At 35.8% G+C, this 15,127-nt stretch overlaps 2 protein-coding genes across 14 annotated transcripts; both read right to left on the reverse strand.

The window, feature by feature from the left end:
• Window positions 1-2,609: 2,609 nt before the first annotated feature.
• LOC131162510 (putative pentatricopeptide repeat-containing protein At1g77010, mitochondrial) lies at window positions 2,610-14,417 on the reverse strand. 13 transcript variants are annotated; one of them, XR_009138835.1, is made up of 6 exons: window positions 14,038-14,411; window positions 11,034-11,192; window positions 9,370-9,516; window positions 3,320-3,589; window positions 2,998-3,161; window positions 2,610-2,823 (listed from the first exon to the last, which is right to left on the reverse strand). XR_009138835.1 is itself a non-coding variant. In XM_058119089.1 (4 exons), exon 4 carries the CDS (start codon window positions 8,652-8,654, stop codon window positions 6,963-6,965), a length of 1,692 nt encoding a protein of 563 aa, XP_057975072.1. In that variant the 5' UTR covers window positions 8,655-8,659; window positions 8,758-9,024; window positions 9,370-9,516; window positions 14,038-14,411; the 3' UTR covers window positions 6,662-6,962. The 13 variants fall into 13 exon arrangements, 4 of the variants coding, with proteins under 4 accessions (XP_057975072.1, XP_057975070.1, XP_057975071.1 ...); XR_009138834.1 differs by lacking the exon at window positions 11,034-11,192 and having other exon boundaries at window positions 14,038-14,417; XR_009138838.1 differs by lacking the exon at window positions 11,034-11,192 and having other exon boundaries at window positions 9,370-9,425.
• On the reverse strand, window positions 11,169-13,961 carry LOC131162509 (pentatricopeptide repeat-containing protein At3g26540). The gene has a single exon (XM_058119085.1). It carries the CDS (start codon window positions 13,721-13,723, stop codon window positions 11,603-11,605), a length of 2,121 nt encoding a protein of 706 aa, XP_057975068.1. The 5' UTR covers window positions 13,724-13,961; the 3' UTR covers window positions 11,169-11,602.
• Window positions 14,418-15,127: the final 710 nt, after the last annotated feature.

Consider the following 15,127-nt stretch of genomic DNA (forward strand, 5'->3'; position numbering starts at 1 on the left):
TTTTTATATTTTTTTCACTCATAGATGAAATCTCATCACAAAACCCTCGAGTATGCAAGGTTTGGATTCAAATATTCACGCGTATAATTTTTTAAAACAAAATAGCATAACAATTTCGCATGTGACTAGCATGCGTCAATGAGTGTATAAATTTTTTTCTCAAATATTTTTCATAACTTTGATCAAAAATAAATTTTAGATATCAACTCTCCAAAAAGAGTAGTTAAAAACCATCATTCATTGTAAAAATTATTAAGATAGACAATATAACTAATAATTTTTCCATCCTGGTATAGAGTCGTCCAACATTTTTTGGATGAATGTGCATATACTAATTACGAGAGAGAGAGAGAGAGAGAGAGAGAGAGAGAGAGAGAGAGAGAGGAAACCAAATGGGCAACCTTTGCTGACAACGATGCTTTATAATTATAAAGATAGAAATGTGCATGAGTACAGCATTATTGCTGACAAATTAGACATGAGTACACAGCTGGGAATCCCAATCCCAATCCCAATCCCAATCCCCTGCCCATGTCCCTTATCTTTTGTTCATTGCGGATCATTTAAAAATTAAAAATAATAAAAAATTAAAAATGAATATTTATTAGAAAAAAAAATTATAAAGATAGAAACGTGCATGATAGCATTATTGCTGACAAATTAGATATGAGTACACAGCTGGACGTCCCTCCCAATCCTAATCCCAATCCCAATCCCCTGCCCATATCCCTTATCTTTTTGTATAACCCAAACTCCTGCCATTCATAGGATACCGACACCAAACCGAAAAATATTTGACCGAAATTTCATGACTTTTATTTATGAAAAAGTATGCTTACCACAAAAAAAAAATAATAGTAATATTATTATTAAGAATTCCACTTATGAGCTTGTCCCACATTCAAAAATTAGAGTGAATAATGGATGCTTATATACATGGTTTGAGTCCAATACCCAATAGGTTTAAACCTTTAGATCAAGTTGGTTTTCACCCATGTATATCAAGTTCATCCATAGACTCCTTCGATCCTAACAAATATGATATCACATATGAAAGATATGACTCTATTTTGCTTAGAGCTAAGCTGAAACAGATACAGAACCCCTCCCCACCTAGCCATTTAGGTCTACCCCGGTGGAGGGCACTGGCGGGGTTTGGTGCCACACCGAGAGTCCAATTGGGCTCATCGGTGAAATAGCTGTGTTCAACTTACGGAGACCCAACCCTCCCTCCTTTTTAGGCCTATTGACCTCTCCCTAGCTTACTCTCTGATCCATATGACCCCTCACACCAGATCACAAAAAGTCTCTCATAATTATCTCAAGATGAAATATAACAAAATGCTAGAAGGACAAGCTTGAATCAGGATTATTCTTCCACCAAAAGAGAATACCTTTTGCATGATATACTTCATGAAGATCATGAAGAGCATAAAGATGAAGTTGCGTAGTTGCCCTAATTGCCAAATATAAATTAAACATTCAAAAATTAAATAACAATACTATTGAAAAGTTCGACAATGCAAAAATCTTGCGCACTTTAATTAAAGAATCTCAAAATCTGCCATACTAACATCCATATCAACAAAATGGCCACAAAAGCCCAAAATGAGTATATGATCTAAAATTCTGAATCATTCTAAGATGACTAGTTACTAACCAACAAATACAAACATACTAACATCCAAAATATCATTGTGATGAAAGTTTGAAGCACTTAGTACACAAAACTATTTGACAATTACTTGTTCCTAAAAAGGATGTTCATACTCAAATTCCACGTACATGAAACAATCCAAATCATTTGCGGTGGCTCGTTAATATGTTGAAGTATCAGTGTCATCATTTTGCTCTATTGTTGAGATCCAAAGTCTTTCATACATTCATGAGCATAGCCACATTAATAAGCTCTTAAAAAATTAAATATGTTCATATTTGTTCAATTAACATGTATGCATTTCTCCCAACCTTAGAGTTAACTTAGCTCAATAAGCTAAAATTCAAAAAATTTGTATACAGAGAATATAGTAGTTGAGTTCATCTTAAACCAACCAAAAATTGAAATTTGGTCATTCACCATGTACGAGAATCCCAGCTCGGCATCCATGGTTGAATAGTTAAAGCACCCAACTCTCATTAAGGAGTCGTTTGGCATCATTGTCGAAAATTATCAAAATGAAAACCATGAATAAAAACCAGAAACTGAAAAACCAATAATCTGTTTGGTTAATATTTTTAAAACTAAAAAAATTAAAATCTTGATTGGGCAAATGCTCATTTTTTCCCTTAAATCAAATAATAATTCAAAAATATGATTAAATAAATAATACAAATTAAGAACATTATAATAAAAATAAAATTTATAATTCTTTTACTGAACTACTATTTTTCAATACTCACTTTCTAGTGCTACAAGAAATTGCCTTTTGTATATGACAATTGAAAATAGTAAAAACGTTTAAAAGAACTTTTATGGATATTTTTATTTTAATTATGTTTTGAACACATTGTCATTTTACTTTAGTTTTAATTAAAATATGTATAAAATGAACTATTTAATTGAAAAAATTTAATTTTGGATGTTAAAATATTCTGCTTGCCAAAACAAATAAAAGAATTTGGTTTTCAGTTTTTCCTAAAACAGTTGAAAATGAACAACAAAAGCAAAAAAACTAACGATACAAACAAACGTGTTGCCACAATCAGTTTCCTCACCTTGCAGAAACAAAAACAGAAAACAGAAAACAGAAAACAGAAAAGATACCATACAGCCCCTAAACAATCACAAAGTCAGCTCCGCATTCCTTTGTTCACCTCCCCACTCTGCACTTCAAAATAAATAAATCTCATCAACAAAACCTCACTGAACTATGCTCCAACTATCAAAGCAAACCTATGAAGGTAACTGAAGGCTTGAAGCACACAAATAAAATGGGATAACATAGGTCATGGATTGTGCATCACACAGCAAGCATTTGAAGCAGGATCCAAATTTACCTTAGTTGTGATCTAACATCAATGGAGAAGTCGATCAAATTCCATGGTGCAGGTTCTTAATGCAGCTGATTGTAGAGCAGTGGATCTGTTGATCATGTCTAGCCTCCTGTATTTAAAGTGCAGCCAGTATGCCCAAAGTCCCAGTGATTCTCCTCCTTGCTAACCTTTGGTTGAAATTTTGAAATTTATTTAAGCAATTTCTGTTTGAATAGACAAGGAAAGAGGGAGAATTCTAAAAAATTGAAACTATATATATATAGATATATATATATATATATATATATATATAGAGAGAGAGAGAGAGAGAGAGAGAGCTGTGTACCTCAATCAAGATGGCGGCCAGTTGACAGTAGGCAAATAACAATGAGAAATGGTAATGATGATGGTAATGAGTAGGCAAAGGAGGCTATAGTGTGAATGAAGTGAGAGAGGCTGCAGGTAAGAGAGAAATATCTGCAGCACCCTGTGGGGATGGGGGTGGTGGGAGGGTTTGTTCTTATCCATTTCCCATTTAGAGGGGAGACTGCACCTTGAATTTTTGGTTCGAATGCACAATTCTTGTGGAAAGGAGCATTCTTACATACAAAGTTCACTGAAAAACAAGGATGGAAATTATGTTGGTATTAGCATTCTATTCTTGCGAATTAGACATACATAAATGTAAGCTTTATTTAATTTCTGGGATCTTTCCTAGCTTTTGACCATGAGAAGAGATGGAAGAGAATCAACAATTAAAGAGATTTCTCATTTTTATCAAGCCATGCCTTTTACAATGCCAACTGTTCTTTCTTTCTTTCTTTTCCATTTTTACATTTCTATTAGACCCAAAGGTACAAAATAAAAAACTAGTCATAAAATAGAACAACCCATAGAGTACATATAGCATCATACACAATTAAGCACAATCACAAAATCAAGAAAATAGTTGCCATCATGTTGGTCCTTTATCATTAATCACCCTATTCCTTTTTCAGCCTAATGATTAATTCATGCTAATCCAAATCGAACTGTGAGCATTTAATTTCAAAAATCTATAGGCAAAGACCCCAAATAGTTTAAAGTGTCCTTACCATCCTTAACTAGCCACAGGCACAGGCGATGTGCATGCTTTGCTTCTTTTCGGTGGCTGTTGTTTGTAAGGATATTAAATTGATAATTAAAAATATATATTAAAATTTTATTATCTACAATGACAGTACAATTAAGTGTACATTAACATGTGAAAAAAGTGAAAAAAAAATGTAGTTAGTTAAAAACTTATTAATTGTCTTGATATTTTTATTTTTATTTATTCTTCCGATAAGTAAATAACACATCTCACTTTTTTTATTCTAATATTTTTGTATCCTCCACCACCACAATCCAATCCATCTCCTATTGAACCATTGCAATCATCATCACCTCCCTAGTATCATATTAAATCTTGATATCAAGTTCAGTAATGGTTGAATCAAGTTTGCGACTTTGTCTTTACATATATACTTCTAATATCAGTCATGGTAAAAAAAAAAAAAGAGCAGCCCGGTGCACATAGCTCCCGCGTATGCGGGGTCCAGGGAAGGGGCAGACCACAATGGGTCTATAGTACGCAGTCTTACCTCGCATTTTTGCAAAAGGCTGTTTTCACGCCTCGAACCCATGACCTCCAAGTCACACGGCGACAACCTTACCATTGCGCTATAGTTTATAAAACTTAGGCTTAATCTCAGTTTAATAATTGTTAAGAGTATACAAAATAAATTGTAAATTTAATGAATATTAAGAATAATACTATATAAAAGAAATATTAGGTATTTTGCCACAAATTATTATGACTTATAGTGGAGCGGAGAGTAATTTGAGAGATATGAAATTAATTAAAGAGGAATTCAATTAAATTAGAAAAATGAACAAAAAATAAAAAATAAAAAGGAACCAATTATATGCATAAGAAAAAATATATATAATTTATTAAGCACATATTATGTGCATTATATTGCTAGAAGATTTCATATATGAATATTGCTTGAGTGAAAAAGTTAAAGAAATATTTAAAATATTAGGTATCCATAAGAAACACATATAGAACTATTTATGGCCCCACAAATATTTTTTAAATGACTCATAATGAAAATACAACACTCTTTTTCTTTTATTTTTTATTTTTAACTTCCTAAAATTAAACTTTGAAAAATATTAGTACCAAGTACCAAACATATCTTGCCCAACTTACAAAAATTTACTGCAGAACATAGATTATATGTTAGAGATAATAAATTACAAAAATAGATCAGTATTTTTTGTCCATTTGGAGACCATGAAGTCGGGATTAAACAATGGGAGATAATCCAACTTCCATACCATACCGGCATACCCCCTTTCACCCTTTGTAAGATTACAAACTAGGTGATAAACATGAAAGTCCCAAGAAGAGAGTGTCAATGTTGTTCTAGGTCCTTTAGGCACTTGACTAATCCAATGCGATAATGTAGTTGGCCCCTCTACCTTTTCCAATTAAAGCCATAACCCCAAGATTTGAACTTTGGCATCAAACCAAGGTTTACTTTTATCACATGTTGTCATTTTTCATATTATTTCAATTAAGAAGTCTAATATTTTTATAAACAAATACCACTCAATTGTGCAGAGTGGGCAGGCAATGAAGGAGTGAATAAATAAATTTATATTTCTTACGCAATGTTTATTTTTAAGAACATATAAAGGAAATTGGGTCTAATGGGTTTGACCAAATGAACAATTCAAGTCAAATGGGTCATATCCCACGTTGGCACAGAAGATTTACATAAAGAGGAGGCGGGAAGTGGAATAGAATAATGAATAATCTTGAAAACCCCATATTCCTGTGCCTTCGTGTAGAAAAATTACAAAAACAATGTGAGCGAGAGAGTTGTACCGTGATTCAAAGATTCAGGGGATAAAAAAACTCACCTCAGAGAAGATAAATGGAGAAAAAGGAGATAGAAAATTATACGAGGAAAGTGAAGGGAAGAAATGATTGAATGTAAAGCAAGGCCATGACTGTATACTCGAGCTCCACTGTGGATGGGAGTTATGAGGACGCACGCATCTTCAGGTAGTTTAAATTGTGATGGAAACCATTACAGCCTTGTACAGCCATATATTAGGGTATTGCAACTGGATAAGGGGAGGAGTTTTTGGGGTTTTGGGATGCTAAAAAGCCAGAATAAGATATAGAGGAATCGCCCTTCTAGTAGTAGAGATTAGAGACTATGTCCACACTAGAACACATCCTTTGGCTTCCATTGAAGTCAATAATCCATTCCCTTGATGTAATTGCCAATGTCGCCCCATCTATTAAGATGTGATATTCTCTAGAGATGCCCCTCTTTCCTTTGTTGTAGCAGCCCCATGTCCTAATGCATCAAATCCAAAATGCATAGAACCCAAAATGTATAGAATAAATTATCCAGTCAACAAGCAGGTCTAAGCATAAGGGAATGCAGTGTAACGGGATACCAACTAAGTACTTTCACAATGCCACACTTCCAACTGCATGTCAAGGTCTAACGGCCATTGAGTGAGGAATGGAATCATCAGCACACCATCAGGATTTTCAGTAGAAATTGATCTGTTCAATTCCAAATGAGACTCTCATCAACTGTAAGCTCACTCTAGGATACATAACCAGCAGCTTCCATTTTAAAAAAACACATCCCAGAAAATGTTGCTGTTATAAACAAAAGGTAGGCTAGAAGGCTGAGACTGTAACACTAACAAAATAGTTAGAAGCAAGGTGGGTCAACCCCTCATGGCAGCAACTATTTTTCATCGCAAATATGAAAGATTTTAATATAATAAAGTGCTCCATTATCAGGATAAGGCTGCCCAGGAGATCATTGGAACTTACAGGCATTCTTCTTTCCTTAAAATTAGTAAAAATCAAACCCTCTGAAGATGAACTTAGTTTTGATTCACGAAAATATGCCACATTCAAAATGTCTTGCTTAGATATCAGCCCAGCTGAAACCAGGATTTTTTTGTATCCGCCTATTTTTCATCTCCTTTCTAACCTGAGCCAGTCCTTCCCAGTCCCCTGAAGTGGCATATATGCTAGATAGCAGCACGTAAGCACCTGAGTTCTCAGGATCAAGTTCAATAATTCTCTCTGCAACCTTTTTTCCAAGAGTTACACATCCATGAGCCACACAACCTCTCAACACTGATGACCACATGCTTGCATCTGCCTCAAATGGCATCTCTTTGATAAGATTCATTGCCTCCTTAAGGCAACCTGTTCGAGCAAAAAGGTCAACCATACAAGAATAGTGCTCCAGACCTGGATTAATATGGTACACCCACTTCATTGCATTGAACCATTTCCATCCCTCTTCAGACAATCCACAATGATCACAAGCAGACAAAACCCCAGTAAATGTGATATCACTGGGGTCCACACCGGTATGCAGCATATCATCAAACAGTTCTAATGCTTCCATTCCACGACCATTTGTAGCATATCCCATCAACATCGAATTCCATGAGACTTCATCTGGTTTCATCATTGCATCAAACAATTTTCTTCCACTCTCTACAAATCCACACTTGCAGTAAAAATCAACCAAGGAAGTAGATATGATCTGATCAAATTCAAGGCCAACAATAATTGCCCTCGCAAAAATCTGTTCACCAAGTTCAAGTGCAGAGATGCTAGCACAGGCACTTATCACACTAGCCATACTAAATCTGTCCGTCATCAAACCCAGCTTATTCATTTTGCAGAACAGAGCTAATGCTTTGACTGGACAACCATTTTGACTAAAACCTACTATCATTGAATTCCACGATATCAAAGTTCTACTAGGCATTATCTCAAAAATTCTTTTTGCATCTTCTATTCTTCCACAATTGGAATACACTGTTATCATAGAATTGAGCAAGATTGTGTCGTACACTTCAAGCTCATTAAATAGTTTACAAGCATCATTACAACTTCCACACTTGTAATATGTGTCAACAAGAACACTAGCAACAATAATGTCATTGATTATGCCAACTTTACAAGCATGATTATGAATTTGTTTACCAATATCAAGACTGCCTATCACACTGCAGGCATTCAAAACGCAAGCAAATGTAGTGGAGTCTCCCTGGAGTCCACTTCCACGCATCTTATTGAAGAGGGCTAATGCCTCCACAGCTTGATAATTGGCAACATATCCAGAAATCATGGAATTCCATAAAACCACACACGGGTTGCATCTCATGCTGAAAATTCTTCTTGCATCGTTCATTTTTCCACAAGTTGCATATCCTGAAATCAATGCTGATAAAGAGAAGTCATCAGGTTCCTGCATTAAATTCAAAACATTATTTGCACTATCCAAGTCACCACACTTTCCATAAAAATTAACAAGGGAACTTCCCAAAACAGGGTCAAATTCCACTTCACCAGTAACAATGCGACCATGGATTTGCTTTCCACAATCAATAGCTGTCAAATTGGTGCAAGCCCCAATAACTGTCGCTATTACAAATGTATCAGTACATGATTGATCCAACGGATTCAAATTCAGAAACTTAAACAGTCTGACTGCTTCTTCTGGACGACCACTGTGAGCATATCCATGAATCATTGAATTCCAAGCAACCCCATTTTTCCTCGGCATACCATTAAACAACTTCTGAGCAACGTCCATATTACCTGATTTTGCAAAATCAGAAATGATCATGTTCCATGAGAAATCATTCTTCTGAGGCATGCAATCAAATAACTCTAGTGACCTCCTATTATCTCCTGACCTCAAATAGCCTTCAATCATAGTGTTCCAAGAGAAACAGTTTCTTTGATGCATTTCTTCAAATAGCCGATGTGCATCGTTCATGCTGCCACACCGAGTATACATATGCAGAAGGCAGTTTCCCATCATTATGGCAGATTCAAGGACACCCCTTTTGAGGAGGAGGAGGTGGATCTGTCTCCCTTGGCGAATGCAGTGGCGGGTGGTACATAATCGGAGCAGGCGTGCACAAGAACGGAGATCAAGATCCATGGCTGAATAATCTTCACTGGTACATGTTAAAGGAAAATTGATGATTTTTCATGTCACGGGAAAAAGAACGGGGTTGGTGGCTGAATTGTGGAAGCTGTGGCTGCAATTGGGTTTAAAAGTGATGCACTTGGTAGCAAAATTTGAAGGCTAAAGCTTTAGAAACACATAATTCTATAACAAATCTTTCTATCAAGGTGGCATCAATGCAAACAAAGTAAAGCTCCACAAATTATAGTTTAAACCCAATAAAGACTCGTCAAAGCAACTACCTAGACCTAAAGCACCATAAGAGAACTCAACAGAGATTATCAATTCACATACAAAAGCAAGCAAAGTCTGTATGCCTATGCCCAAATCTCACCTTGTAGATTCCCCTTCTTTGAAGCAGCTCAATCAACTTCTGTGCCTTCAACTTTCCTAAATCAGCAACCGTCAAAAATAAACATATCAAGTACCAGTAAAGATAATCCTAAAGCAATCTGGATTATCAATACTGACCTTCTTCATCCTGCAAATAGGAGAAATTCAAAGGATTAAAGGTCATCCTTTCTTTCCTCCTTTATTTTGGGGTAACGAGAATTTGAAAATAAGAACAAAGCATAATTAACAGTCAGAGAGTTTAATTTAAGAAAAATTCAACACCCAAAATTCTACTCAAAAGACAACAAACAGAGTTTCATAAAATTGTTAGCATGGCCATATGCTCAAAAAAGTTGTGGCAAAAAATTCAAAGGAAAAAAATCACACCATCAGAAGAAGAAGATGCAGGCAAATCTGAAAGTCAAATCTAAACAGAAGCACAGCAGAGAATAAAGAAAAAAACAAAGAAAGACTTAGGGCTCTAACACTAAAATAAAAGAGGGAGATAAAGTGGGGAAAAAAGCACATGGAGAAGGATGGAGCTCTGAGCAGACCAAGGGGGGGAGAGAGAATTTTTAGACCAGCGGAACAGGTGAAAACAAACATATATATATATATATATATATATATATATATTGAAGATGCTTAGCAGGATTCAGACCTTGGGCATGCTCCAACTGCTCTGCATATCTGGGTTTTCATGTTTCTAAAACAAATAGAGATAACATTTTAAGGTGTCCATCTTTTTGTTCATTTTGCCAAAATATTGTCATTTTATTTCAGGGTTTCAGCAATAAAAACTGCTTACCGAACATGTTTTCTGTTGCTGATGCTGTTACCAAAATTTTGAAAATGGAAACAAAAATACATGAATTGGACATGTTACCAAAAACTACTTTGAACCAAAAAGCTTTGAACCAGCTCAGTCTTCTTTGAGCAAAGCTCTTGCTTGTTTTCAGGTGTCAAAATCAGTTGTGACTCGAATTTTCAATGGGGTTTGTCTCATGAAAAGAAGCTGTAAGAATTGAAATGGAAGGAAGTTAAATACACACCATTGACTGTACTCACAGTCTTCCACAAATGGAAGTGTTCAAGATTTAATTTTTGCTAGACACATCCGAATGACAAGTGTTTGGGGAGGTCTGAGCAACTAACTTAGGAACAACTAGATCCATTAAATAAGAAATTGGCTCTCTATTTATTTTTCATTTAGTAGTTAGTACTTTTTTTCTTAACCCAAATCAAGAACAAAATCTTAACGAATGGATTTACTAATTTTTACATGAAATATAGTATAAAAAACAGCTAAATATCATAGAGGAACAAAGACTGAGCTTACTGAAAGTCTCTTGAAGATAATAGTAATTGGAACAAATTCCTAACAAGAAAGTAGTTTCTATTTATCCACCCCCAAATTCCCACCATGGAGTATTATGCTTACAGAATCAAGCAAAAGCAATTGACCGTAAAACAGTGGAAATAAATCCCTGGACCTCTCTTCTCTCTATTCATCAATTGGATTACAATTTATGACAGTAAATGGGAAATGCAAAAAGGTAAAAAATTTAAAAATAATGGAAAGGGCAATCCTTAACCATAGTATACTGAATGATGAGTGGAAAATTTTAAATCCGAAGGCATTGATTCATGACATAGAAGACGTACCATTCTGGGATTTAATTGAGGATGTGTGCGACGAGCTTCATCATATTGCACAATTATCAGGTTAATAGGACTAAGCTTTTCAAAAGTGTGACAGCTTTCATCAGATAGCTTTGGACTTGCTAGAATGCTATGAGATCAACAAGATTCAAATTATTTTTCCTGAAAGGGCATGTGTCAAATTTGATCCAGCAAACCAAAAGATATTTTTCCAAAAGCTTCTCGCTTGATAAGTTGGTAAAGTTCACCATGTGCACATCAATTAGCAGAGTCATATGTTCCATGGCCTGCCCACAGTTAAAACTTTGAGAATGCAAAGTCTAGATGTCCAGACTCCAATCACAGCTACGCATGTGACTGCATTGTAAATTCAAAAAATAATTCCCTGCAATTTGCAGTTTTGGTCAAAACAAATTGCACAATATTGCTCTATTCAAGAAATCCAGTCGGAAATCAAAATGAAGGATTCAATGTTTTAAGCCATTTGGCAGCCATCACCAGGCTATGTCCAAGAATTCAAATACGACTGAAATTGAAGGCTTCATTTCATTAATATATTTAGCAGCCCATGCTCAAGCTCTGTCCAAGATTTCAAATTGGAATGGAACTGGTGGATTCAATTCATTAAGCTGTTTAGAAGCCCACTCTCCCAACCTCAAATGCCCATGTTCTCTACAAGCATCAAAGACTCTGATTAACATTGCGGCAGTGGGATCAAATGGCATGCTCTTTACAAAATCCTCAAGCTTATCCACAAACCCATGCCTGCCATAGAGTTCAATCATACACTCATAGTGTTCCAATCGAGGTGTGATACAGTACTCTTTGCCCATTGAATTGAAATACTTCTCCCCCAACTCAACTAGACCCTCACAAATGCAAGCAAGCAAAATTCCCTGAAGGGTTACATGATCTGGTTTAACCCCCTCCTCTTCCATCAGCCCAAACAGTTCAAGTACCTCACTCCCTCCTCCATTGTGACAACATCCCAAAACCATGGTGTTCCAAAGAACCACATCTCTTGAAGTTGTCTCCCTAAAAACTTTGAGAGAATACTGAAGACAACGGCATTTGGAGTACATGTCAACCAAAGCCCCTCTGATCACAACATCTATCTCATAATTATTTCTAATCATAAACCCATGAATTTGTTTGCCCTGCTCAAGTGCAAAAATATTTGCACAAGCTGCTAAAAGTGTTCCAAATGTAAATTTACTCGGAGTTGTCTCCCATTGCATCTCTGAGAAAATCATCATAGCTTCTTCACTCAAGCCATGACGAGCACAGCTAGTCAAGAGAGCATTCCAAGAAACTCTATCCCTCCAATGACTCATTTGGTAGAACCAAACTCTAGCGCTTCTTAGGTTTCCACATTTCCCATACATGTCAAGGAGGGCATTGCCAACAAGGACGTCACTAAACAAATTGTGTCGATAGATAAATCCATGAACCTGTTTCCCTAGTTGAACATCAGAAAGTCCAGCACACACATTTAGAATCAAAACAAGAGTGACGACATCAATGTTGTTAGTATTTTCACGCATATGAAAAACAAAACCCAAGGCCTCTTCCCATTGGAAGAAACGCGTGTATCCTGTCAACATTGCATTCCATGAGATCACATTCCTTTCTGGCATCTGATTGAAGAGTTCCCTTGCTTCTCTAGTTCTCCCACTCAATGCATACCCTGACACTATTGACGTCCAAGATATCAAATTTTTTGAACCAGGTTGGTCAAAAATCCTACAAGCACTTTCTAGATCTCCACATTTGACATACATATCAATGAGAGAGCTAGACAACCCCTCATCTTCTTCAAAACCAATCCTAATTGCAATGCCATGGATTTGAATACCCTCCTTGACTGCACATAGACTTGAACAAGCTATAAGAGCACTAGAGAATGTAAAACTCAATGGTGTAACATCTGCTTCAATCATCTTGAAAAACATAGCCACAGCCTCTTGTCCATTGCCTATCTTAAGGTACCGCCTAACAATCACATTCCAAGAAATGGCATTTGGATTTTGGATCTCATCAAACATTCTACGCGCATCGCCAATAACCAGGCATTTACCATATATGTCAACAAGAGAACTTTTCAAAATTACATTCCTGCAAAATCCATACTTCACACTATGCCCATGTATCTGCCTCGATAAGAATAGTTCTAAAAGCGCAGCACAAGACCTAAGAACACTGGCAAATGTGATCTCATTAGCAGAAACCCCCGATCTATTCATGCATGAAAACAACAACAATGCTTCCTCAGCACACCCACCTTGCGCATATGCTGTGATCATTGCATTCCAAGAGCCCCCATCTCTTTGAGGCATTTCCTCAAACAGCTCCCTTGCATCATCCAAACATCCGCATTTACCGTAAGTGCTGATTGCCCGGTTGAGCAGAAAAGTGGGAGGCACAGGACAAAAGGTAACTAAATGGGATTCAAGCTTTCGGGCCTCAACAATGGCAAGCTTCAAAGAGCAAATCTGGAAAAGGCGAGCATAAAGAGAAAAGGGGAAAAGTACAGGAGAAGTAAAGATTATGGAAACAGCTTTCTGGAGGCGACCAGCATTGAGATGAGAAAGGACAGTCTTGATAGTGGCTTTGAAGTTGTTGGGAAAAGGATTGGGCTTGCGGGTATTGTTGTGAAGCAGACGGTTAAGCACAGAGGCTGCATTTATACCCATCAAACGTGCATAGGATGCGTGCTTGAAAATGCAAATATTCAACTTTTATATATATGGTATAGGATGGCGCGGATATATTTTTTCCCTTCAAAGCAAATTAATGCCTCAAACCAATCACCACTTCAGTTTTAGAAAATTTAAAAATAAATAAAGAAGAACTAAACATCCATTTTTTGGATTTCTTCGGACGGTAATCGTTTTGGGCATATTTGACGTGATACCACCAAGGACACAACATTAAAACAGTGAGAGAGACTGAGGGTAAAGGACACAGAATAAAAAACAGAGAGAGAGAGAGAGAGAGAGAGAATTACAGTCAAAATGGCCTTTAGCCCATTGATTCTCTTCTAACTAGCGTCCGACGACCGAGCAAGGGCACATAATCACCAGTAACACCAATATGGGATGCGAAATTCGCGAACCAGAGCCTCGACAAGATGAGAGGTGAAATAGGTAGGGCAGAGAAAACTAGAGATGGTAGAAGAATCCTTATTGCTCTTCAGCGGCGGCGGAAGAAATCGCCGACGGCGAAAGAAACATCATGGCGGCGCGGTCGATTCCCTGGCGAGGGAGGGAAGGGAACACAAATGCAACGACCTGGGTCGAAGTCGACTGAAAAGAGGAGGGGTGTGTTTTTTTAATTTTTTCCTATGTACCGGTGAAAATATTCCGAGGTTTTGTGGCAGGGTTTATCAATGAAGAGAGGTTTAACAGAGTTGCTTTTATGAGGAAATAAAATATTAAATTATATATAATATATATATATATATATATATATATATATATATATACATGGGCATGCAAAATGTGCTTGCTTCACCACTTTCTATTTTTTAAAACTTTTAAAAATTTAAATAGCATAAGGACATTTTGACATAGTTGTAGATAATTATAAGAATATTTGAAATAATTATGAATAGTTATAGGAAAAAATTTAACATGATTATAAGGGTATTTTAGGAAAATTGTAGGTAGTTAAAAGAAATATTTTGAAATAATTATTGGTCATTATAGAGATAAATTTGATATTTTTTTAAAGAAGACACAAATAGGGGATTTGTTGAAAGGTTTAAAATTTTAATTTTGGAATTCCCTTATGTCTCACTATGAACTCAGAAAATATTCAAAAATAAATAAATGAAAATAAAAAAAAATCTTTATTTTCATGTTTGATAATCAAAGAAAATGAGAAATAAAATAAAAAAATATAAATAGAATTTTGATTTTACACATTATTAATATTTATTTTTTCTAATTTTTAGACATTAAAATAATATTTTATTTTTTATAGCATTTATTAGTGAAAGAAATATGAGATAAAATAAGTTTCTTTCTTATTTTCTTTCACTTTCCTTTTCTCGCATTAAATCCTAGATCAAAAGTTTGGCACCTCTATTTCTTAAA

Source organism: Malania oleifera, chromosome 8 (assembly GCF_029873635.1).
Source record: "Malania oleifera isolate guangnan ecotype guangnan chromosome 8, ASM2987363v1, whole genome shotgun sequence".
In the NCBI taxonomy this organism is placed as follows: Eukaryota; Viridiplantae; Streptophyta; class Magnoliopsida; order Santalales; family Ximeniaceae; genus Malania; species Malania oleifera.